General features: G+C 49.9%; 13 protein-coding genes across 13 annotated transcripts; 6 read left to right on the top strand and 7 right to left on the bottom strand.

Moving 5' to 3' along the window:
- Nucleotides 1-506: 506 nt before the first annotated feature.
- Nucleotides 507-1,951, bottom strand: Pdw03_1547 (casein kinase II beta 2 subunit; the record flags this gene model as incomplete). Its single annotated transcript, XM_014679488.2, has 3 exons — nt 507-514; nt 575-1,833; nt 1,899-1,951. The coding sequence occupies 3 exons, from the start codon at nt 1,949-1,951 to the stop codon at nt 507-509; spliced, it is 1,320 nt and encodes a 439-aa protein (XP_014534974.2).
- Nucleotides 1,952-2,359: 408 nt separating this feature from the next.
- On the bottom strand, nt 2,360-3,374 carry Pdw03_1546 (Glycerol dehydrogenase Gcy1, putative; the record flags this gene model as incomplete). The annotated part of the gene is made up of 3 exons (XM_014679489.1): nt 2,360-2,855; nt 2,917-3,294; nt 3,355-3,374. 3 exons carry the CDS (start codon nt 3,372-3,374, stop codon nt 2,360-2,362), a joined length of 894 nt encoding a protein of 297 aa, XP_014534975.1.
- A 641-nt stretch (nt 3,375-4,015) lies between these two features.
- On the top strand, nt 4,016-4,893 carry Pdw03_1545 (NEFA-interacting nuclear protein NIP30, N-terminal; the record flags this gene model as incomplete). The annotated part of the gene is made up of 2 exons (XM_014679490.1): nt 4,016-4,181; nt 4,301-4,893. The coding sequence occupies 2 exons, from the start codon at nt 4,016-4,018 to the stop codon at nt 4,891-4,893; spliced, it is 759 nt and encodes a 252-aa protein (XP_014534976.1).
- Nucleotides 4,894-5,208: 315 nt separating this feature from the next.
- Nucleotides 5,209-7,035, bottom strand: Pdw03_1544 (Major facilitator superfamily domain, general substrate transporter; the record flags this gene model as incomplete). The annotated part of the gene is made up of 7 exons (XM_014679491.2): nt 5,209-5,866; nt 5,935-6,191; nt 6,242-6,485; nt 6,545-6,736; nt 6,787-6,862; nt 6,913-6,958; nt 7,009-7,035. 7 exons carry the CDS (start codon nt 7,033-7,035, stop codon nt 5,209-5,211), a joined length of 1,500 nt encoding a protein of 499 aa, XP_014534977.2.
- A 769-nt stretch (nt 7,036-7,804) lies between these two features.
- Pdw03_1543 (Alpha-L-arabinofuranosidase) lies at nt 7,805-9,620 on the top strand (the record flags this gene model as incomplete). Its single annotated transcript, XM_014679492.1, has 6 exons — nt 7,805-7,911; nt 7,967-8,161; nt 8,227-8,354; nt 8,419-8,507; nt 8,567-8,666; nt 8,722-9,620. The coding sequence occupies 6 exons, from the start codon at nt 7,805-7,807 to the stop codon at nt 9,618-9,620; spliced, it is 1,518 nt and encodes a 505-aa protein (XP_014534978.1).
- Nucleotides 9,621-9,749: 129 nt separating this feature from the next.
- Nucleotides 9,750-10,106, bottom strand: Pdw03_1542 (Proteinase inhibitor I78; the record flags this gene model as incomplete). Its single annotated transcript, XM_014679493.1, has 3 exons — nt 9,750-9,804; nt 9,865-9,947; nt 10,005-10,106. 3 exons carry the CDS (start codon nt 10,104-10,106, stop codon nt 9,750-9,752), a joined length of 240 nt encoding a protein of 79 aa, XP_014534979.1.
- A 299-nt stretch (nt 10,107-10,405) lies between these two features.
- Pdw03_1541 (uncharacterized protein) lies at nt 10,406-10,732 on the top strand (the record flags this gene model as incomplete). The annotated part of the gene is made up of 3 exons (XM_066099934.1): nt 10,406-10,531; nt 10,581-10,647; nt 10,713-10,732. 3 exons carry the CDS (start codon nt 10,406-10,408, stop codon nt 10,730-10,732), a joined length of 213 nt encoding a protein of 70 aa, XP_065957661.1.
- Nucleotides 10,733-11,464: 732 nt separating this feature from the next.
- Pdw03_1540 (Luciferase-like monooxygenase, putative) lies at nt 11,465-12,562 on the top strand (the record flags this gene model as incomplete). Its single annotated transcript, XM_014679494.1, has 1 exon — nt 11,465-12,562. One exon carries the CDS (start codon nt 11,465-11,467, stop codon nt 12,560-12,562), a length of 1,098 nt encoding a protein of 365 aa, XP_014534980.1.
- A 370-nt stretch (nt 12,563-12,932) lies between these two features.
- Nucleotides 12,933-14,079, bottom strand: Pdw03_1539 (TqaC; the record flags this gene model as incomplete). Its single annotated transcript, XM_014679495.2, has 2 exons — nt 12,933-13,059; nt 13,115-14,079. The coding sequence occupies 2 exons, from the start codon at nt 14,077-14,079 to the stop codon at nt 12,933-12,935; spliced, it is 1,092 nt and encodes a 363-aa protein (XP_014534981.2).
- Nucleotides 14,080-14,580: 501 nt separating this feature from the next.
- Nucleotides 14,581-16,119, top strand: Pdw03_1538 (Transferase family protein; the record flags this gene model as incomplete). The annotated part of the gene is made up of 1 exon (XM_014679496.1): nt 14,581-16,119. One exon carries the CDS (start codon nt 14,581-14,583, stop codon nt 16,117-16,119), a length of 1,539 nt encoding a protein of 512 aa, XP_014534982.1.
- Nucleotides 16,120-16,772: 653 nt separating this feature from the next.
- Nucleotides 16,773-20,099, top strand: Pdw03_1537 (Nonribosomal peptide synthase, putative; the record flags this gene model as incomplete). Its single annotated transcript, XM_014679497.1, has 1 exon — nt 16,773-20,099. One exon carries the CDS (start codon nt 16,773-16,775, stop codon nt 20,097-20,099), a length of 3,327 nt encoding a protein of 1,108 aa, XP_014534983.1.
- Nucleotides 20,100-20,454: 355 nt separating this feature from the next.
- On the bottom strand, nt 20,455-22,068 carry Pdw03_1536 (TqaE; the record flags this gene model as incomplete). The annotated part of the gene is made up of 4 exons (XM_066099933.1): nt 20,455-20,740; nt 20,800-21,170; nt 21,232-21,851; nt 21,927-22,068. The coding sequence occupies 4 exons, from the start codon at nt 22,066-22,068 to the stop codon at nt 20,455-20,457; spliced, it is 1,419 nt and encodes a 472-aa protein (XP_065957660.1).
- A 1,113-nt stretch (nt 22,069-23,181) lies between these two features.
- Nucleotides 23,182-23,490, bottom strand: Pdw03_1535 (Aldehyde dehydrogenase (AldH12), putative; the record flags this gene model as incomplete). The annotated part of the gene is made up of 1 exon (XM_066099932.1): nt 23,182-23,490. One exon carries the CDS (start codon nt 23,488-23,490, stop codon nt 23,182-23,184), a length of 309 nt encoding a protein of 102 aa, XP_065957659.1.
- Between the last annotated feature and the right edge of the window lie 36 nt (nt 23,491-23,526).

Raw genomic sequence — 23,526 nt, 5'->3', positions numbered from 1 at the left:
ATTTGCTTTCGACAAGACTCATTATTCATGTCCCCCAAGCCCGGCACGTGCTGCGTTCTTCAGCCGGGTCAGTCTTTGCAAAAAAGCGAAATTTCTTAGTAAAATAAGTGTGTGCCAACAAAAATTTTGACAGTGCAATGCTTTGGCCCGGAATTATATCCTCGGCCGAATCGTGTTGTTGAGGCTAAAATGACAAAAATACCTATTTCTAGGGTTGTTTTTGTCAAGCGCACGGCTCATATGTTGTATTGCACTGGATTTAAGCAGTGACATGAGTTTCATTAACGAGAGTGATTTTTCAATAGGACCTCATTCAATTGACTAAATATAACACCGAAAGAAGTGTTAAAGAGTGGAGTGGTATCTGTATCATCATGTGTGGTGTGTAGTCCCGGTCTCAGCCTAGAATACGTGCCAATGGAAAAAAAAGGGATTAAGAAAAATTAAGAAAATAGGATCAAAAGAGTGGTGGCAGAAATGGAAAAAGGAGAAAAAGAATACCCAGTCTAAGCGTCTGTCCCTCAACGCTTAGCTTGATCACACTCAGCTAGAAACTTGTAAATCCCCTCGATACCTTCATGTGCAGATTTGTTCTCGTGTTGACCAGAGCTGGAGATTTCCGGGAAGAAAGGCTGATCTCCAAGTTCACTAATGTTGATACTAGAGTAGCTTTTGGTGGAAGATCTCCAAGGATTTGCACCAAACAGCTCACTGTCATCGAAACTGATGGCATTGCCCGAATCACGACTGCCGCCCGGCGACAACGTTGTGCAGCTTTCTGGTGTCATCATACCTTGCCAGTCAAGATCCGCTGGATACTGTGCTTGCGAGTTTGGGGGGGTTTCAAAGTAATAATGAGTGTCGGAAGAAGTGGCAACGCTCGGTGCAAAAGGGAACAAGAGAGCCAAATCAGCACCATTGCAAATATCAAAGTCTTCATCCTGCACGACTCGGCCTCGCTGAATCCCGACCTCGCAACACAGTTCCTCTACGGTTTCCGCATCACAGCCCGGGAAGCGCACCCGTATGGTTGATCGGTCGTGAAGGGAGATCGGAAGATCACCAAGTGATGAAAGACGCTTGAGATCGTTCATCACGGCAGAGAAATCCTTCAAAGCACGGGCAAAATCGGCAGAAAGCAGATCCATAAGACCCTCAGAGTTCAGAGAGTTACACAAAGCGGAGCGGTCCTGGTTGCCGACACCACCAGCAGCACTGAGTGCGGTGATGGTCGGGGAAACCTGGAATTCAACATACGAACCGGGCGCGCTGTGCAGGTGTGAATTCATCTTTCGATCTGCTTGGTCTTGCAGCTTGCTGACTGTCTTGTACCGCTTCTCTCCTGTGTGGGGATTGATGCCGTCGAAGCGAACTTTCTGCCCAGACAAGAAGAAAGCGCGGACGCCCTGCGACACATTCTGAATGACTTGTGCTGGTGCTGCAGGCCCATGAGAAAAGTATCTAGCTCCACCAAAACGGCCAGCTCCAGCAGCGTATCCACCAGCAGTCCGGCCAAGGGTGCCACCGGTCAGATTGGGACGAAGAGTAGACGCGAAAGGTGCACGGCTACTGAGTTGACTGATTTTAGACACAATGCGAGATGTAGCACGTGTGGTGGTCTCAGCTCCTAGTCCGGATCGAATCGCAGAGGCGAAGGCGCCGGCTGCACGGGTCGAGAAGTGGCGACTGCGGGCTTGACGGATAGCAGCGGCACGGCTGATTGGCTGACGAGGGTTAATTCGGGCATAGGCAAGTTCGTACCGCACCGAGTGAGACTCTGTGGGCTCTGGCAATTTGGAACGTAAAGCCTTTGAGGCCTTAGTGTAGGCGAACCTAGGAGCATATTGGTCAGTGGCTCCATTGCAACTCGATATAGCAACAGAAAAGGGGAGACATACCTTGCTGCCCTCCATATTTTAGGAAGCAGCAGGTGGCCTGCTGAAGGCGCCATGATGAAGTTTCAAAGATGAATAGTGCACTAAAGATAGTCGGAATGGATGCCGAGAAGAGAGGAAGGATGCCTGATGACGGGTCCACGGGCATACCTACACCCTTATCTCTCCGCCTCTGACCCGATGCTCCGCAGTGGCTGTGCGACGCCACTCTCGTGACCAAAAAGAGGCTCTGTTTTTCGTGTTTGCACTGTATGTTGTGTTTGATATCTTGCTCTCACGAGGACATCGGAACAGAACGACGCCAGTCGCGTTCGCTTAATGTTGGATTTTTTGTGCTTAAATCTAAAATTTTTGACAATTATAGACTATGAGCTTATTTTAATAGTTGTTGTTGGCAAGGCAAAATAATTCTTTTGGTATCTACAGCCTATGTACTCATAAAATACTCATCATTTTCAACTTCTTTACTCGTCATCGCCAAAGAACACCTTGATGGGAAGCCAGGCGTCACCGCAGACCTTGAAGCGGTCCTTCAGATTGTCGAGCTGGTTCACCTCATCGGCAGTCAACTCCCAGCCATTAATATCAAAGTTGGCCTCAATGCGAGACTTGCTCACGGACTTTGGAATGACACTCCATCCCTTCTGGATACCCCAAACGAGGAGCACTTGTTGAGGGGTCTTTCCCTTCTGCTCCGCGATCTTCAGGAGAGTGGGATCCTTGTACAAGGGCGAGTTTGTGGAGCCCAGGCAGGAGTAACCAGTGGAGTGGATGCCCTTGGAGGTGTTGTAGGCGACCAGCTTGGGGGAGGGGTTGTTGGGGTGCAGCTCAATCTGGTTAACAGCGGGCACGATCTTGCAGCTGGGATCATTCAGGAGCCTCTCCAGATTCTTAATTCCGAAGTTAGAGACACCGATGTTGCGGACCTTGCCGGTGGCAGGCAGCTTCTGCACTTCTTGCCTGTGGTGAGCATGAGGAGTCAGCAAGAGTTCGCCCTGAATAGATTCGAAGCTTTACTTACCAAGTCTTGATGAAGTCCCAGTCGGGCAGGTGCTTAGACAAGTCATTAGGGTCGGTGGAGCTGGGCCAGTGAACCAAGTAGAGGTCGACATAATCGGTGCCGAGGTCCTTGAGAGAGGAATCAATACCCTCAGCCACGCGCTTGTGCCAGGGGTTATCCAGCTTGGTGGTGATCCAAATCTCTTCGCGGGGCACGCCGGAATCTTTGATACCAGCACCAACCTCGGCCTCATTGCCGTAAGCCAGAGCGGTGTCAATGTGGCGGTAGCCGGCGAGAAGGGCGTCCTTCACGGCCACGCGGACCTCATTAGGCTTGGACTGCCATGTTCCCAAACCAATGGCGGGGATCTTGGCGCCAGTGTTGAGGGTGTAGGTCTTCCTGTGGAGGAAGAAGGGTTAAGACGATGGCTTGGATCGCAATACGTTACTAGGGACATACTGAGTGTGTTGGTTCGACATCTTGGTATATTTTGAGCGATGGAATAATAGTTTTAAAAAAAAGAAAGGATCTCAAGAGACAGGTGTTCTTTATATAGTGTCTCGACTTTAAAGTGGGCAGGTCCAAGAGCGATGATGTCGTGGGGGGAGAGGGGAGTGGGGTGGAAATTGGACCATAGTGCTCCTGCTTCCGTTTGCTTCTGCTCCGTACACAACACTCATCAACAAACCGGTGGAAAGGGTGATCAAGAATTTACCCGACAGGCCATATCCAATTCCATTGTGAGAGAAACTTACACCGTCCTACTGGAGCCGTGGGAATGTTTTTGAGGGTATAACCAAAGGGGACACCAAGACGAACCATTCTGGCCCAAACGCACGTTTCCACTCATGTTGGCCCACATCTTCCAATTGAGATCGACTCATCTCTCCCACTTCTCCGAAAGTCTCCAATTTCTCATTTTCTTACGCAAAACTTCCCTTTCCAGAAATTTCTCAGTCTCCTAGTCCAACAATATTATTCGCCCGCGTTTCGGTCCATTCCACGCCCCCCCCACATCCCATTCCGGTTCCCCAACGCCGGATAATTTCACACTCCGGCCGACCGTTATACCCGAGTCCTGTATCCCGTGACCCAAATCATTTCACCCTGCCCTATCACCATGTCATCCGGGTTCGTTTCATCCGGAACAAACGAGCAGCCGATCGAGCGGGACGATGAGTGGCTCAGAGCGCAGCAGGAGCTAGAGGAAGAGCGGAGACGGAAGGCTGAAATAGGGAAGCAGGATGACGGCAAAAGTCTCTTTGAGGTGCTGGAACGCAACAAAAGTGAGCGCAACTATATCTTGCCAGCTGCCGTCTACACGAACGAACAGAACAAAGGGCGGACATTTTATCCAGGGAATCTGGCTAACATGTTAGGGTGATTTTCCTCGGTTACTATGCAGTGGCCAAACAAGAAGCCTTTGAAGAGAAATCCCGTCTGAAAAACCAATTTCGATCCCTTGATGAAGACGAAATCGAGTTCCTGGATTCTATTCTCGAGTCAACCCGCGCCAAGGAGGCTGCTGTGAAGAGGGAGACGGCAGAGCAACTTGAAGCCTTCCGCCGACAGCGTGAGGAGGCGCAGAAAGCACTACTTGAGACAACCTCGTCGGATGTGACACGCGTGAAAGGAGAAGAATGGACCGCTCTGGCTCGCAAGAGAAGACACGATAAACACCGGAACTCACTGATTCCAGGAAAGAAGCGCAAAGCTTCAGTCAACGAGAACGTCGCGGTGAAGGACACGCAGAATGGGAAAGATTCGCAAAATCAGGCTGGAGCTGGCAGTCCAAGTACAAAGAAAATGGATCAAGGGACTTCTAGGTCTGATGAATCAACACCTGCTGCTTCTGTTACAACGTCTGAACGTACAAATCCTGCCACACAGCCCAAGGTGGTGACAGACACAGAGAAGGGGCAACTAAAGCCAAAAAGCCCGATCAAACCACCCCCGGTTTCGCTTGGCTTGGGAGGATACAGCTCGGACTCGGAATGATGGGTCAACATCCATGGATGACCTGGGAGGGTAGTTGGCAAATATATCCATGCTAGCGCTGTAAGATGTAGATCAAATTAACGATCGAAGAAGCAAATGTCCCTACAGGTATTATACGAAGGCATGCCTTGGCTACTTACTAGCGTTATAGATAATCTCTAAGAGACTTTGTTCTGAAATCCTCGAAATTTATGAACATTTCACTCCATTGGTAACTACCCACGTTGTGAATTTGTCTCAATGCCAAATCAACTTGGCTTTCCACACGTGCAACACAAACGATGTCCCCTCCAACTCCTCCCCTGTGGCTATGCTCTACTCAACGTGGAGCGCATCTTGCTTCACTTCCTGCTCTTCAACCTTTCGCTCCAGATCATGAGTCATATAGTTTTCCTTGCGACTTCCCGGCACAATCCATGGCGCGTTTGTGAACATTCGGTTCATTTCCTCGAGAGGTACCTGCTTTGTCTCCGGAAGTAAGAGCCAAAAGAAGAGCGCATTGGTGAAGTTGCAAATGACAAATAGGTAGTAAAAGCGGTATCCAATGTTCGTCATCGCAATGGGTGTGACCTGACCGATCATCGTGTTGAAAGCGTACGAAATCATCGTGGCAATCGATACACCCTTGGCACGTGTGCGAGTGTCGAACACCTCGGCTGGAATGATCCAGGTCAGAGGACCACAGGTTGCCGAAAAGGAGAAATTATACAACCAAGTCATGATGATAAAGCCCCAGTGCGCTCCGGTGTTGTTGCTTGATGGAGGGAACTGTGCAAGCAGCACGGTTGCAATGATGAAGGTCACCATATTGCCGAGGTTACCGAAGATCAGAGTCCAGCGACGACCAAAGCGATCAATATACATCATGCACAGGAACTGTCCGATCAATGCGATGATGGAATTGATTGCCTGGTACTTCAATGTGTCTTGGTTGGAAATTCCGATTTGGCCGTAAATAGTGGGTGAGTAGTATCTTTATATCGTGTTAGCTAAATGATTCTCTGTTGACCGACTGGCAGTGGTAAATCATTGTATACTTACTGAATAGCGGATACACCGGTCATCTGTCCCGAAGCTTGCAAGGCACAGCAAAGGAACAGCCGACGGAACGAGGAGCGATTGGTCAACAGCTCGACATACGACTTTGCCTCGTTCTCATGTTCAAATGTGATGCTCTCTTGAATTTGAGAAAATTCTGCCTGGACCCAAGCATCGTTTTCGTCCCCATGGGCATGCAGCTTGGCCAATGTGCGCAATCCCTCTTCGGCTCGGTTGTGGTCGATGAGCCAGCGAGGTGACTGTACACATGTTAGCAATTGGGCTTGAGCCGATGGAAACCAAAGCCTACCTCGGGGAAGAAAGAGATCAATAGACCCAACAGAACCGCAGGGGCAATCTGCAAACCAAGAGGCAGTCGCCATTGGGCATTGTCATTCGCTGCAAAGCCGGTGTAGGTTCCATAACCAATCCATCCGGCACAGAGCGACCCAATGCCAAGCATGAATTGCTGCAGTCCTGTCACTCGGCCACGGATGCTGGGGTGACAGATCTCAGCTTGATAGAGAGGAATCATCATCGTTAGAAAACCAACGCTAAGAAACAAGGTAGTTAGTGTTTGCTCTGGTCTCTGTTTCTGAGAGAGGTCACCTACCCTAATCCGGCCAGGCATCGTCCACTGTATAGATAGGCAATTGTTTTCGCACCGGTTTGGAGACCACCTCCGAGAGTGAAAATGAAACATCCCAATGAGATGGTCCGTCGTCTTCCTAAATAATCGCCACTTGGACCTGCGAAGCCAGCACCGATGCATGCGCCAGCCGTGAAGAGAGACACGACTAATCCTCTGCGCCGTTGTTAGAGATTTCCACATCTCGTGTGCTGTGCGAGACTTACGTTTGCGTATCATCTGCTTGAAACTTGGTTTTAAATGATTGACAGACAAGCACCTCTGCAATGACCCCCAGATCATCTGCAACCATGTTAGCTTCTGCGTGTTCGGATTGAAGGTTGGAGACATACATCCATAAAGAAATGATCCAAGAGAGGCAAAGACACCGACCAGAAACTATATTGAAACATGAGCACCGTCCTTTTCATGGAATTTTCCATTCATACCTGGTACCATGCTGGCGAGAGACGCATGACTTTGAAAAGTGGGGGTTTTTTTTAGATTAATATGGGGTTGAAGATCTACCTCCACATGTCACCAATGTCCGGGGTATCCTTTCTTAATATATGGAAGTACCCAAGAACACTTGAACCAAATGGGGCAATCAGACATGACTCCGGAGAACCGTATACTTCACGGGGCAGTCAACGCATGGACGACACTAACATAGCGTGGTTTAAACGGGGAAAATGCCGAAAAATGGTCTCCAATCGGTTCAAGTTTTTTTTTTTTTAATTCCGCTGGAAATGGTCCGAGGTGAAAGTTTGTGGCAAGCGGAGAGGAAATATATGTGGCGCACGATTGAGCCTGTGATTGACGGAACATCTCCCACATTTCTTTCGTGTCGGGGGGGATCGTGAGGCTAGACTGTGGACTCAATGGTTGATTGGTCAATCTTTGATCTAAAAAGATAACCGAGGACTTTGTGTCGTTTTCCCGGTAGCCACCACAGGCGCTACTAGAACCAATGCCAGCGTCATCGTCCGGATCTCACAACTGTTCCCCCGCAGGAGTTTTGCCGCTTCAAGGCCCGAGATGTCGGTTATTTTGATAAATCACCTACGATCTACGTACGATTCGCTTCTTTTCTTTGTCTTTTTTTGAATCGCACGTTTCTAACTTTATCAAGGACAACTTTCCCCTAAAGTTAACCGCGACTTGGGATCAGTTGAATCGCCTATTTAGCCAGAGTGACGCCTCGAACATATACAGTAGAAACAAACCTCCCATCTCATACAAAAGATGACGACCTTTACCAAATTGGAAGATCATGAGACGCCTCTCATCTCTGTGCACCCAGCAAGGCGCATTTCCAAGATCAACCCGAACATTTATGCTGGCTTTACTGAGTAGGGCTTCTCGGACTTTTTATACCTGTATGATGTGAACTAATAGGTTTTGCAGGCATATGGGACGGTGTATCTATGGTGGCATCTATGACCCCGGAAACCCGTTATCGGATGAAAAGGGATTCCGCAAAGACGTCCTGGAGGCGTTGAAGGGGCTCAACATTCCCGTCGTTCGGTACCCCGGCGGCAATTTCTGCGCGACATATCACTGGCTTGATGGCGTTGGTCCTAAAAACCAACGGCCAGCGCGGTATGACTACTCCTTAGGTGACATTGGTTTTTGCTAGAACTTCGCTGATGTTGGCTTGTTTAAAGACCAGAGCTAGCATGGCTCGGAACCGAGACGAATCAATTTGGCACTGATGAATTCATGCAATGGTGTGAGGCTCTCGGAACGGAGCCATACCTTTGCTTCAACTTTGGTACCGGCACCTTGGATGAAGGTATGTTAGCTTAGCATTGAATCCAGCCACAACAAGAAAAGATACTGACGTTGGGCCGCTTTAGCCTTGGGTTGGGTTGAATACTGCAATGGAACTGGCAACACTTACTATGCCAATCTAAGACGAAAAAATGGCCGTGAAGAGCCCTACAATGTATTTTCAGATGAGAGATGCAACCCTTTGCGCTAGATTCAATCTAACAACCTGCACAGGTCAAGTACTGGGCCCTTGGAAACGAGTGCTGGGGTCCCTGGCAGGTAGAGCAGATGACCAAAGAAGCATACGCTCACAAGGCTATTCAATGGGCCAAAGGTAATGCATCATCTCACTGTCAGAAGAAACTTCGCGCTAACGGCTCTTCTCGCAGCTCTCAAACTCCTGGATCCCACCCTCATCTTGATTCTCTGCGGTCAAGATGGTACTGCTTCCTGGGATTACTACACACTAAACCAGTGTCTTGTGCCTGCTCACTCCGCATTATCAACCAGCTCCGTTCCCTTGATTGACATGCACAGCATCCATCTCTACACATCCTCATCATCCCATCTGCACAACGTGACAGCACCACTGGCAGCCGAGCGCGCAATTGAAATCACATCTGCCTTGATCGATCTTGCCAGGGTAGAGAACAAAGTGCCCCCGGAGCAACTTCGCCCGACAATCTGCTTCGATGAGTGGAACGTCTGGGATCCAATCCGTGCAGAGGGAAGCCAAGGCGCCGAAGAGAACTACACCCTCTCCGACGCACTCGCAGTTGCCGCCTGGCTGAACGTCTTTGTCCGAAAGAGCAAGGATGTCAGCATGGCATGTATCGCGCAGACTGTGAACGTCATTTCGCCCTTGATGACCAGCCCAGAAGGAATCACCAAGCAGACCACCTGGTGGCCACTTTGGTTATTCTCGCGCTACATGCGTGGCTGGACAGTTGCAAGTCATGTTTCTTGTGGGACATACGACGGTGAGACCACTCCCCAGTGGATTCGAAGTGCCAAGGAGACGCCCTGGTTGGATGTTAGTGCTACTGTCGGGGATGACGGGTTTGTCAACGTTGCTGTGGTGAATATTCACGACACTCAAGATTTGGAAAGTCGGGTTGAGGGAGCCCAGGGAGAAGTTACTGTCTTTACGGTCACTGCGAGCGATTTGGCCGTGACGAATATGAAGGGCAAGGAAGAAGTGGCGATCCAGGAGTCAACCTGGAATGGAAATGGGTCGTATGTGTTCCCGCGACACTCGCTTACTCTGCTACGGTGGAAGGCTGAGTGAGGTAATCTATACAAGAGAGTACCCCGAGAGTAGCAATAGACTTTTAACAACTACGTAGACATTCGATCGGTTCAATTTGTTATTGTGGTTTGAGACTGGACGACCAGGTCCAGTAAATCGAAGCTAGATTTAACCGTAATTCACATCATGGACCATTCCATCATCGTTAACGTGGATGTTGAGTCTAGTGTGCCGTTAGCAACACAGTCATCGGCTCCATGGCACTTGCGATGTGAGGCCTTACCTGTTCGGATCATGATCCATGGTCTTCATGTCACCTGGCTTCAACACCCGATGAGTTTCAGGAAGATCTTTCTTTGCAAAGGACTATCAAAGGAGTCAGATTGTCGTGCCCATGTCGACCTTTTCTCATTGACGACATACTGTCTCGTTACTGGTGTCGCTAATTGTCTTGCCCATCAGCTTGTTGACCCACTGGGACTTATCTCCAAATGATGAGTTGATTCCTGGAACAACGAGCGGCATTATGGCTGATTCAAAGTGATCAAAAGACTCCAATAGAAGAGACGTGTTAAAGAGAGAGGCAAAGTGAAGTTCCTCGCGGACATGTCCCGTCCCTCATCTATGACGTAGTAACCCGATTAGGACTAGCGTCTTACCATCCATGTGACGCTCTAGAGATCACTTTACTCATCGGCCTTGGCATGTTAATGATGTTAGGCTGGAGGCTCCCCTATATCCAAAATAGGACAATGTGTCCCTATGTGATTGATCATATAGGAGTTCGCATTGAGGACAACAGAAGAACAGACCGGAAGTCAAGAATGCTGAGTCATGACTTGACGCGGGGCCATGAGGGGCATGATCTGATGCGGGGCGCCAACAAGGCACTCCAACACGGCTCGACAAGGTGTCAAACACATTACGGCATTCAAGAAGGACATTCTTCGGTACATTCATAAGTCGTCGAAATGAAAGCCCAACTTCTACTACAAGTAGATAGCAACAGGTGGATGGGGTCTTCGCAGCAGTCCAGTTGAGCTCTCCCCCGTCTCGACCAATCAGGGTAGGTCAACCTTTTCAATTCATGACCTCGGCCATCAATAGTTTGCGATTGATTAAGACTTGCAGATGAAGACACTAAAGCGTAGCTCTGGGGCAGAGCTCACTTTGTTGATGGGAACTGCTGGAAAAGAGCTTCCCGAAGGAAACATCCTACTAAGTTATCCAGTACAGACAACACAAATGTCGCAATTCAACATCATCACGCCTTTTCCACTCACCTAGGAAAGATTGGCTCCTGCAACAGACCAGTATCCACTGGAAGCGATCGTAAAATGCATTAGTATTACCTTGGCGTGAGTGTTTATGCGCAGAGCCATATCACGATGAAGAATATCCCAGCCGTCGTGTCATAAAGGGGTGCAGCATTCCAACTCCCAACGTTGTTATCAAGGGATTTAAGACTTGCACAAGTTGACCTCGCAACTGAACTGCGATTTCGGCCATCTTTCTATAGGCTTACCTAGCGGATCCCTGTCAACCTCATATGGCGATTCTCCTGAACCATCTTGCGCAATACTCGCGCAATACCTTCCATTTCTCATACTAGTGTTCATTGATACGACTAAAGGCATAGCGCTTACTTGAATTAGTAGGGAATTGCAACTGAAACATGCGATCCGACGCGAAGGGCGATGGTGTGGTTATCTACTTGCGTGCTAAGACGCAATCTGATACCATCTTGCGTCATGCGTTGATGCCAAATCAGCCCGGAGAGACTATGATTTTGAAGAATTAAAAGAAGATCGATATTCCACAACTTGTTTCATATAGTATCCGACAACAAAAATCCAAGACCGTCAAAAAGTTCTCAAGTCACCATGGCGGAGTTTATCAGTGTCACGTTTCCGAACGCCTCTACCGAGATCAATCCCATTGCCAAAGCCTCTATTGATCCCGAGTATCTCGTTCGCTACGCTCGCAACCTTGATGATTACGGTTATAACTACACACTGGTTCCCTATGGCTCCGCACTTTATGACCCATTCACCATTGGAGCCACCATCCTGGCTGTGACCAAAAACGTCAAGGTCATCATTGCTCTGCGACCCAACACACTGTACCCTACAGTGGCAGCAAAGGCACTGGCTACACTCGATCAGCTCAGCCGCGGTCGCGTCGTTGTTCACTTCATTGCCGGTGGAAGTGACGCAGAACAGGCGAAAGAAGGTGACTTCCTCAGCAAGGATGAACGCTACGGCCGCCTGGAAGATTACATTAAAATTCTCCGCCGTGCATGGAAGTCCGATGAACCATTTGACTGGGACAGCAAATACTACACCTTCAAGCAATTCAGCAATCAAGTTCGACTGACCGGCGACTCCATCCCCGTCTCAGTCGGTGGCTCATCGCCCGAAGCGTACCGCATTGGAGGCTCCCTTGCTGATATCTTTGGGCTTTGGGGTGAACCTTTGAAAGAAACCAAGGAGCAAATTGAACGCATCTATGCCGAGGCAGCAAAAGCCGGCCGTCCCGAGTCGGACAGACCTCGGATCTGGGTGACTTTCCGCCCTATTGTCGCAGAGACTGAAGATCTTGCCTGGGCCAAGGCCCACCGAACCCTTGATGCACTGAATTCCAACCGAGCGAATGGGCAAAGTAGAGTCCCCGTGAACGCGCCGCCCCCACAGAATGTGGGCTCTCGGCGTCTTCTTGATATTGCCACTCGTGGGGAGGTCCAGGACCGCGCACTTTGGTATCCCACTGTGACCGCAACAAATGCACAGGGTGCCTCGACTGCCTTGGTTGGATCGCCCCAAACTATCGTCGATTCCCTCATTGACTATGTTGATCTTGGCGCCGATCTCATCTCCATCCGCGGCTACGATAATCTGAACGATGCCATTGATTATGGACGATACATTCTTCCCAAGGTTCGTGAAACATTAAAGGAACGGGAGAACGATGCTTCAAAATAATTGGTGAATGTGGGAACTGGTCTTAATGTACATCATTGCTCCTCGGTACATATGAATCGGATCAAACCTAGTACTATAGACTTTTCTGTTTAAGCTTCAATCCTCATCTTTGGCTACCTTTTGATTGCCAAGTAAACGTGAACTCCTCTCTTAGCGTTTTGGAGAATTTTTGCCGTATTATCTCGAACATAAACTGAATTTCTTGTTGCAAAATCCGATCAGACGTGGCAGATGTGGGAAGACGATTCCCAATAACGGTGATGACAGATACAGATTGGAACCAAAGGAAAACTCTTCATGCTTGGAGAGTCTTTTCTCATATACAGTGATGAGGCTTCGTCAGAGGGAGCTAGACTCGGTCATCCGACCATTATCTCACCCATCTGAGCACACGCCGATCTGTTTCTTTTGAAAGTTCATTTACACAAACTTCACGAATTTCCTTCCACACTCGAGCTTGAAGCTTCCGGCCCTCACTTGTGGACGCATGTTCAACACTGCCAGTTATGTTTAGATGCTACGTGAAATTCAATCAGAGTTGGAATGACTTACTCCAGGAAGCTGTCGTTGGTCCAAAACTTTCCATGGCCATCTGCACCAAGCAACGACGCACTTATCAAGGACCGACTTCCCTCCTCCGCGGATCTCCCGCCATATGTGTTCAGCAACATCATGAGAATTTTGCTAGGCCAGGAAAGGTTCCGGCAGATTTTAGTCACTGTATAGCCGGGGCAGACTACACTGATAGTCACAGGGAGTGGTTGATCCGGAAGCGCAGCCAGATAATCGTCTATCAATCCCTGCATAACATAGACAACCAAGAGTTTTGTGGTGAGATATGAGCTCCGCGGGTGAAATGACCCGGGCTCATTCAAAGCTTCCAGCACTTTGGGAGCATCATAGGGCATCTTCTCCGTCACCGAGATGCACTGAGCACTACCGGTGAGTATAAGCTGTGCGGGTTGCCCGTTTTCGGCTGACCCTTGTTTGAGGAGAGGTAGAATACAGATGGCGAGCAAAGCCGTGGACAGGACATTGACCTGTAGCGCTGACTCCCAGCCTGTTTCTTTGACAACTGAATAGGTTCCAGGGGCAACTCCAGCATTCAATATGGCGACTTGTAGGCCATCTGCTCCGACCTCTTGCGCCAAGCCGGTCGCAAAATGCTTCACGCTTCCAAAATCATTCATATCAAGCTGCATGACAATGATGCTATGACATTTGCACTCCTTCTCCACAGAGACCTGGATTTTTTGCTTGGCCGCATACCCCTTTTCAGGTGTTCGAACGGCCAAGATCACCTTCGATGCTCCCAGTTTGACAAACTTCATGGCAGCTTCATACCCTATACCCGAGTTCGCACCAGTGATCATGACATTTTTTCCTGAAAACGAGACCTGCGGATCATTGGGCGGATTTTTCGCTCCCCATCGCATGGCTTGTATGCTTTCAAGTCCTGGGGGTGGCTTAGTCCCAAAGAGCTGATCTAGCTCATGGCGTCCAATCGGAACAGACATCGCAAGTTGAGAATGAAAGCCACCAAGTACAGTTTATTCTTCAGTTAACAAGGATGAAATGCGAACATAAAGAAGTTCACCAAAACCTCAATTATCCGGTGTAACATGGCCGAAAAAAGAACAGGGGTACTTTTGTGCTGCAAGCCACAGGATTACAGACATCCTGTTGGGCATTAAGATGTACTTCCCTGTTGCATACGCCACCCTATGGCTCCTTGCAGATGCGCGGCCGTGAGGATCGACAGCTCATATGTTCGAGGAACGCAACCATGATAGGTAGCTTACACCGCCATTTGGCGATTGAAGATAGGAAGGATGGGCTCAGGTGGAAGGATTTGAATGGAGACTCTCTACTATGACGACAAATTACACGGTCCTTTGTGTCAGACATATCACACTTGAAACTGCTCTGAGCTGAAAAGCATAGGTGATTTCTTATACATCGTAGAGACACAGGTCGAATTGATTTTTGCAGGTCCAATCTTCCGATCTTTGGACAAAATGACAGTCCCAGAAACACCAAACAAGTCTGTGAGGACATTTGAACCGTTCTATCTCACCTGCTTGGATCATACGGTGGGACCGGTTTTCATGAACTTCTTTCTATCGTTCCGCAAAAACACAGAAGAATGTCTTATTGCCATCAACCAAGGAGTCAGTGGTCTTGTTGAAAGGCTGCCAATTTTGGCCGGAGATGTCATCCAAACCACCTCGCCAGATGGAAGGAAGAATGTCATGCAGATCGTACCATCTTCAACCCTGATCCACGAAGTTCCTATGGTTTCCATCAAGCATCACCCCCACCACGTGATACCAAATAAAAACCTCCAAATCAAAGCAACAACTAGTAGGACCGAGAAGTTTGCATCTCTGGACGATTCTTACGTGCCTCCTGTCTCTTTGTTGCCCATTTCACCAGGTCCACGACCTGTTTTCCGTCTCCAGGTCAACGTCCTCGCAGACGGCCTTGTGCTGGCGGTAGGGTTCCACCACAGCGTATTTGATGCCACGGGGGCCGGGCGGTTGATTGAAAAGCTAGCGGAGCGTTGCCGTGACCCTGGCTCCCAGAATTTGACACCCACATCTGAGCTCAAGGAAGAGATATATCTGAGGCGTCTGGTTGACGACGCTGGGATGCTAACAGCCAGGTCATCCTGTCGGGACAAGGAAGAAAGCCAGGACTGCAAGATCGAAGCGCCAACGGCCGAATCGGACTGGGTAATGCCCAAACTGGACGTCTACTCTTTTCACTTCGCGGCTGCGACCATCGCACAGCTCAAGACCGCCTGTAGCGGGGTGTTGTCAGATCTTCAGTCCCGGCAGCACGACGATGACGTGAGGCCTGTTGATGACTCAAGAAATCCCAAGCAAAAATTCATTTCTACCAACGACATTTTGACTGCTTTAGTTGCACTCGACATGTACAAAGCCCGCACCCATCAGATGAAAGATGCCCAGACCGACAAAACCGCAGAGATGGTCATGATTGTCGACCTGCGTAAAAGATTTGCCTCCCTCCCAAGCACCTATCTGGGGAATAGCGTCTCTATCATCCGTGCAAATGCACACCCCCATAGTGTGCTACCCAAACCGGCCGTTTCGATTTCCAAACGGCACCAACATCCTACCATAGCGAACGCCGCACTTCTCGAAATCACAGCACTGGCCCTTCAGATCCGCCAGAAGCTCGCCTTGATTGACGACCCCAGTGTGCGCCGGGATCTAGCCCGCCTGATGAGAAAGCAGGATTGGAGCCAAATGGGTACACACCTTCCGAACATGATGGTGTCAAGTTGGCGACAGCTGAAGGTGTATGGGTTGGATTTTGGCCCCGCTTTAGGTCAAATTGTTGAGTTCAACCCGCAGGCTACGCTAGTAGACGGCTTCTGTATTATCCAGCCGGAGCGTGCGAGTGAATCTGGGGAGAAGTCTGGATGGGAGGCTTACGTTACACTACAATCGGATGCCATGGGGTCATTTCTTCAAAACGGGACATTTAGTACTCTGTCACAGGACAAAGTTGCGAGGTATGTTTCGTAAAACACTCTCAAGACAGTGGACTATGCAAGACCTCTGTAAGTAGTCCTCTTTTCTTTCATTCGTTTTCTTTTCGCAAACTACGTGTAACCTTTTAGTGCTAAATCGTGGGCTGTCAAAGAATCCAACGAAGGATTATGAATGTCCTTGGTTTTTGCTGTAAAAGTCCAAATTATAAGCGCAGAGTGTCCTGCCGAGCTGGAGAATGATAGGTCAAATGAATGACGATCCTAGGTGGTTGAGTTAACTATGGAATGTCTTGCTATAACCCACAGGCCATGCATAGACATTTCTAGGTCGTTAGATATGCATATTACCAAACAGCTTCGTTGCAGGATGATGCATCACTGCATTAATGAAATATTACTTAGTGATGCACCAACCAGATTCCAAATAAACTACTGCATTGATCGTGTTGGAGCATAGGCCATTTTTACAGCTGCAGAGTATCTTGGAAAAAGGCGAGAGCTGAAAAAGACCCCTTGCATACCTATCGCAACGAAGTAATTTCTGCCCAACATCATGATCAATAGGAAGGTGGTCGGAAAGTCGAGTCCTTCTGAGTCAAAGTCTTCTCACCGAGAGTAAAATCACGGAGAAACTCTCTCTACTTGAAATCTTTGTCAACCCACCAGACCAAAAAAAAAGGAGGTAAAATGTTTGAGCCAATTGAGACCCTGAGTCACGACGAGAAGCCCGTGCCGGTCGTTGCCACCGCAGTGGAGATTCCGGGAGAAGATATCGACCCTCAGCAATATATTCCCGAGAATAACTGGAAGAACGCGACATCTCATCCAGTAAACTCTACGTTAAATGAGATCTTTGATCAACACGTTCTCGAGCGTCCAAATGCCCTTGCCGTCTATGCCTGTGATGGTTCATATACATACCGCGAGCTGGCAGAGCGTTCAGCAGGTATGGCCTACGAACTCCGCCAGCGGGGAGTAAAACCCGAGGTCCTGTCAGCCCTGTTGTTCGAAAAGTCTAAGCTCATCACCGTTGCCCTACATGCGGTCCTCAAGGCGGGCGGAGCGTTTGTGCTGTTGGATCCCAGTCTGCCTGTGGGTCGCTTGCAAGCTATCTTTGCAGAGTCCGGGGCACAAATGATCATCTCGTCGGCCGCAACGGCCGGCATCGCGGCAAAAATCAGCTCGAACTCGATGAGAGTAGATGACCAACAAATTCCTCATCCGTCTGTCGAGTCTTCCGAGGGGCCATTCAATCGGCCCGAAAACGCGCTCTACAGTGTTTTCACATCAGGCTCCACAGGCACACCTAAGGGCTTCCTTATGGAGCATCGGGCGCTGGTAACCTGCGCACTGGCGTGTGGCCAATCGCTGGGGTTGAACAAGAATTCCCGAACGCTCCAGTTTTCGTCCAATTCCTTTGACCTGGCGACATTTGAGCATCTGATTCCGTTTGTCTTCGGCGCATGCATTTGCATTCCTTCTGAAGAGGAGAGGAAGGGTGACCTCACCAAGGCCCTCCAAAAATATCAGATAACCCTTGCCATGTTAACTCCCTCGGTTAGTCGACTACTAGAACCAGAACATCTGCCAATCCTGAAAACTGTGATGCTATGTGGGGAGCCTGTGCTCAGTGAGGATGTGTGCCGGTGGTCTCCCTATGTTCACCTGCATAATGGCTACAGCCCCGCGGAAGCCGGGTGCATTAATATCATGAACTCTGCCATGAAAGAGGACTACCCGAACAATATAGGATACTCACTGGGAGTCACCCCCTGGGTCGTGCACCCGGACAACCACAATCAGCTACTGCAGGTTGGAGAAGTAGGAGAGCTAATCATCCAGGGTCACACCGTGGGCAGGGGGTATTTTGGCCCTCGTGAAAAAAGCCAGTCGACCTTCATCGATGCACCTACGTGGATCAGAGAGTTTGCCCGGGAATCATATGGATCATTGTATAAAACCGGCGATCTTGTTCAGTTCAACACGGACGGATCGATGCAATTTCTGGGTCGCAAGGACTCCCAAGTGAAGCTCCACGGGCAACGGCTGGAACTGGGCGAAATTGAACATCAGCTGCGACAGCATTTCCCATCCCCTCACGCGATGATTGTCGAGTTGGTGACGGCAGAGAACCGGGAGCCCAATTTGATTGCGTTTGTGAGTCGGTCTCAAGACATGACCAGTGTGATCACGGACAAAAATCTTTTCCTGGTGCCAGACGACCAATTTACCGCCGACGCGAGAAGTGCTGAAATAGCCTTGCGGGAGAAACTGCCCGCGTACATGGTTCCCTCGGACTTCCTGCTGCTCTCCCACCTGCCTATGATGCCCTCCGGGAAGACTGACCGTCGGTCTATTCGCACGGTGGCTGCAAATCTGGTGCCGATGGAAAGGAGGAAATACAGCAGTATGCTAGCGACTTCTCAGGGCCAGCCATCGAGCAAGCTCGAAGAGTCTCTGGTGCACCTCTGGGCATCCAGTCTTAAAATCCCCGTCGATCAGATCGGCACTCAAGACAATTTCTTTAGTCTCGGCGGCACCTCACTTGACGCCATTCGCCTTGCTGCCAGTGCGCGCAAACTGGGATATGCCGGCTTGTCGTCCGCCGTGGTGTTCAAGAATCCAACTATCCAGTTGATGGCGGGCATGTTGGAGGGGGTTGTCCAACATCCCGTGTCAAACACGCCATCATCAGTGTCATTCCAGCTGGACTCAACTTTGACAGATCACCTCTTAGCCAAATGTCAACTGCAAGTCAATGAATTGGAAGGAGGCTTCCTTCCCACCACTGCTTTCCAGCAGAAGTCTGCTGGATTGAAATGCATGCATATCACTCTGGATATCTCTGGCCTAGATCATTCCCGGTTGGAGGCTGCTTGGGAGACTGTTCAAAAGAAACACATCTCCCTTCGGTCCGTGTATGTTACTCATAACGGCTGTGTCTACCAAGCTTTCCTTCGCCACCCCGAAAGCGCAATTTCCATCCAAGATTGCGACAATCAGCCGGTAAAGGAGGCTGCAGCGAGCTTTTGTGACCGTGATGCCGAGCCCGTCCTCAATGGGACCCGTTGGTGGAAGCTAACGAGAATCATCCACAAACAAGACAACCGCAGTCTGCTCATTATCCGCACCACCCACGCGCAGTTTGATGCCATGACGCTAAATGTCATGTTTAAAGACTTTATGGCCGCCTTCGAGGGCCGTGAATTATCCAAATGCGAGCTGCAATTCTCCGATTACATGATAAGTCGTGTAAAACAAAACTTGTCTTCCCCAGCGATCGACTTTTGGACCCAATTCCTACATGGTTCCCAGATGAGTCAACCGGTATTCACGGACAAGTCCTCCACTGGCCTGCCTCCGGATCATGTTGGCATGGTGTTTGTTATGCGCCCAATTACCCTGACCCCTCTTCTTCCCGTTGGGATCACCCTCGCGTCTGTGTTCCGGGCTGCCTGGGCATTTGTGCTCGGAAAATACACCAGACAAAGCGACCTGGTTTTTGGCGAATTCGTCGAAGGTCGCACGCTTCCTCTCGTGCAGGATATAGAGAGCATCACGGGATGCACAGCAGCGGAGACTCCAATGCGTATTACCATTCCTCATTACCAGGGGGCCACTGTTCAAGATCTCCTCGCGCACTCGCAGGCGCAATATGCTACTCGGATGCCGTTTGAAACCTGCGAGCTACCAGATATTGTTCCGCATTGTGTTCCCTCTTGGCCGGTGCAGACTGCTCGGTTTAGTCACCTCCTAGTTTTGGAGAACACCGAGGCCATTCCTCCGATCGTTGTCGATGGTCAGGCGTGTGCGCATAATTGGGCGTTTCATGGACGCCTGGAAGATGTCCAAGTGCAACTAGTTCCTGGGAAAGATACCTTGCATGTCGCTATCCTTGGGCCGGAGATTCGGCTGTCGCACGAGATTGCAAGTATGCTGGTAGACAAGCTGGCGATGACTCTCGATCAATTCCTCTCGAAGCCTGATGCATTGATTTCCGAGATTCAGTGGTAGTTATCGCAAAAGACGACCATCTGTTACGTGGAATCGAGATATGGCTTAGAATTACCTAGCAATGACATGTTCATTCTCGAAATCCCTTGTGGTAATTACTCTGCGCGTGTATTGTAGCCGTTGGCCAATCACTCGGTATCAAATGAGGAGTCTGCATCTACCATCAAATGTAACTCACGACTACCACCTGTCAAAAGCCTGTAGGTGTCCTACTCTCTAATTCGCTAGCTTTTCCCTCACATGCAGGGCCTCGCCTTTAGGTGATGATACAGTATTTGAGCAGAAGGCCACAGGATGCGTTTAACAAAGTAACTGATTTTATCGTTTTCACTATAGCCACCGCTTCTCTATACCCCTACAGAGACCCCTTTCCTCGCAGGATATAATCGTCTTCCGCATGGAACAATCCATCCACCGGCGCATTTGTGGGAACGTATGCGTCCGCATCTCTCTTGCTCAGAGCATCCACTACTTTGGCAAACTCCTCATGAGTGTGACTAATACAGTCATGGCAATGAATCCAAGCCGGCCGTGAAATCGCATTGAAACGATCGCCGGAAGTGCCAGTATCCATATCACCTTCAAGAGTGACTTCCTGGGCTTCAACGGAGCCTTCCTGGATCAGGGAGACCCTTCTATATCTGAGGAGTAGTTGATATCAAAACCAGTTCCGACGAAGGGCGGCTAGTGCAAAACATACCTGAGCTTTTCCATCACACGCAACGCCAGGGGAACGCCATCCGATTTCGGGGTCCTCGAATCTTTTGAAAGCGACGCCAGCCGCAAGCAAACTGCCACCACGGCGGCATCCTCAATGGCCTGGTTAGCCCCCTGCCCAGTATGTGGCAGGAATTGATGCGCCGCGTCCCCGATCACAGCCATTCGACCCTGGCGCGACACCCATGTCCGTATCGGTTTCCTCGTGACCAGCGAATGATTGAAACATTTGCCTTGAGGGGTTTTTGCAATCACGGCGGAGAGCTTATTGGCAATTGGCCAGTCACGGATGTATTTCAGGACCGGGGTAATAGATGCGGCTTGGACCCAGTTGGTGGTAGCTTTCGTCGGGTCCTGTGGCCGAAACCTATGGTCAGTATGCATCATCGACATGCCCAAGTTGGGGGTGCCGTACCCTATGTGAGCAATTCCACCACACATATTTTCCCTTTGCCATGGTCCCCATAAGAATCGTGACATCCTTCCCAAGGTAGATCTCATGGCGGTCATGTGCCGACACGCCCTGCAATACCCACTGTGCATCAGGATCCGTGGCGATCACACTCGCATCAAACGTTGATCGAAAGATTGCACCTCCGGTTTCCAGAAGAGTGGCGGTGTCCGCTTCTGGGCTGTCCCCGGTGATGACGGCGCGTGTTTTGCTATAAATACCATCCGTCCCAATCACACAATGTCCGCTAATTCTTTCTGCACCCTGAACAACGACACCTGCCGTTGTGGCTGTCTCCCAGTATTCTTCTACCGCCACTCCATATCGCAGATCCAACCTGAGATCAGATGTCGCGTACTGATACAGCGCTTCGACCAGGTCTGACCGACGAAGAAACAGTCCCGCCACTGGACTATCGGCGCCGAAGGGGATGCTGTATTTCAATTCTCCAGCACTACTGAAGATCTCCACGGAAGATAGTTCGCTCCCGAGAGATGTTAGGGTTGAGGCGACGGAAGTGCCGTTGGCGGTGGGCCATTGCGAAAGGACCTTGAGTCCATTTTCACTGAGGCCAATTAGATCCCCTAAACTCCGGCGGGATGTTCAGCGAGGTGTTTATTTGACAATGCTCACGGCCGGGATATGCAGGAAGGACTCACCCAGTTGGTATACCGTGCTTTTCTTCTCCAGGCCGATCACTTCGTGCCCTTGTCGATGACATTCAATCGCGGCAGTGAGTCCGGCAATCCCTAGGCCGACAATGATCACCGTAATGCCAGTGGTGGGGGTTGCTTTTGTCATTGCAGTGGCTGTCTGAGATCGTATAAAGAAAGAGATTGATGTGCTACTGCTGCCGAGTACAGAGAGGAAATGGGTGAGCAAGATGCAATTCTTCTACGTGGACCCGTAAGGACAGCATCCGCACAATCAATCCCTACAGCTTACTGAGATGAGTGTGTTATTTGGATGTATAGGAGAATCTGATGTGGCGGTGTGGTCTACTTGCATTGCACCTGCAGGCAGCGGTCAGAATGTAGAAGTAGAGCACTTGGTATGTATCTTACGCCACCAAATTAAATGAATCAATGCTTTAGGATAGGATCTTCCGCTGAGGGTAGTCTGGACTCCTTGGAGCTTACTATCAAGTCCAGTCTTCCAATCTGGCTGACTATCTCACGAGTGCCCCCGATCCTTGCCTCAGCTCGCAATTCGGTTTATGATAACCTGGGACGTTTCCAGTTCCCCAGGATAAAAAATGAGCCCCGCTTACCTCCTCGCCCCCACTGACTGAGATATGACTGTTTCCGTTGTAACTATGGCCCTTCACACGCTAGAAGCATCATCCGATGTTGAGCAGGAATGCCAATTGCACAATTTGAGCCATGGCCCAAACCCTCTCGCAGGTACTACCCCGCCACCTCAATTTCTCAAGATGGGAACTGACAAAACCCCCAAATGGCCAGGCATACCAAAGTTTGACTCCTTTGCTGAACACCGGAAGCATGATGATGATGATGATGATGATGAATTCATTGACCCGATTTAGCTCGCTTTACATACATGCTGCTATGCGGGGGTTGCGTCCCAGAGCCCGCTCCCGACGATAAATGGTGGTGCATTCCCAGTATGCAGATCCACCCTGTGAGCAGGACTCGATTTCTCGAGGTCCTGCCACCTGAAAAGTAAGGCCACAAACCGGCCGGCGTAATGCAAACAAGACAAAAGAAATGTAAAGAAAGTCAATCCATCTGCCCGGTGTAGATGGTTTCCCGTAGTCCCCGCGGGCGCAGAGTGTCCCCTTCTTTCTCTGCAATGCACCTTCCACTTCTTCACTTCTCTACCTCCACTTCTTCATCCAGCTCCCCGAGTCACCGAGTCCCTGTATCCCCAGGACTGCCAGGTCTACTTGCTGCATCACTCCGGCAGGTCGAACACGAATAGGTTCGGGTCATGGCGCCATGCTTCTTCGTCTTCATCGGCAGCGTGCGTTGTTCTCCATGTGCGTTGGTGTGAGGTGACCTCGGCGGACCTGGCGCCCGGCCACTGTGATGTGTTCCCTGTTTCTCCAACATTCGCAGTGTCTTGGGTTGGTTTCGGTTTTGAATCCTCCTCCCCCTGCTCCTTACCCATGGCGACCGAGTCCACTGACTGAAACTGTCCCAAGAGTCCCGATGCGATCATGAACTTCGCCACGATCGGCGCTGCCTTCACTTCTGTCAACATTGCTTGTTCTCCAAGCGTTGTCGACACCCCCTCCAT

This window comes from Penicillium digitatum, chromosome 5 (assembly GCF_016767815.1).
Source record: "Penicillium digitatum chromosome 5, complete sequence".
Taxonomy (NCBI): Eukaryota; Fungi; Ascomycota; class Eurotiomycetes; order Eurotiales; family Aspergillaceae; genus Penicillium; species Penicillium digitatum.
This window is presented reverse-complemented; position numbering and strand designations above follow the sequence as displayed.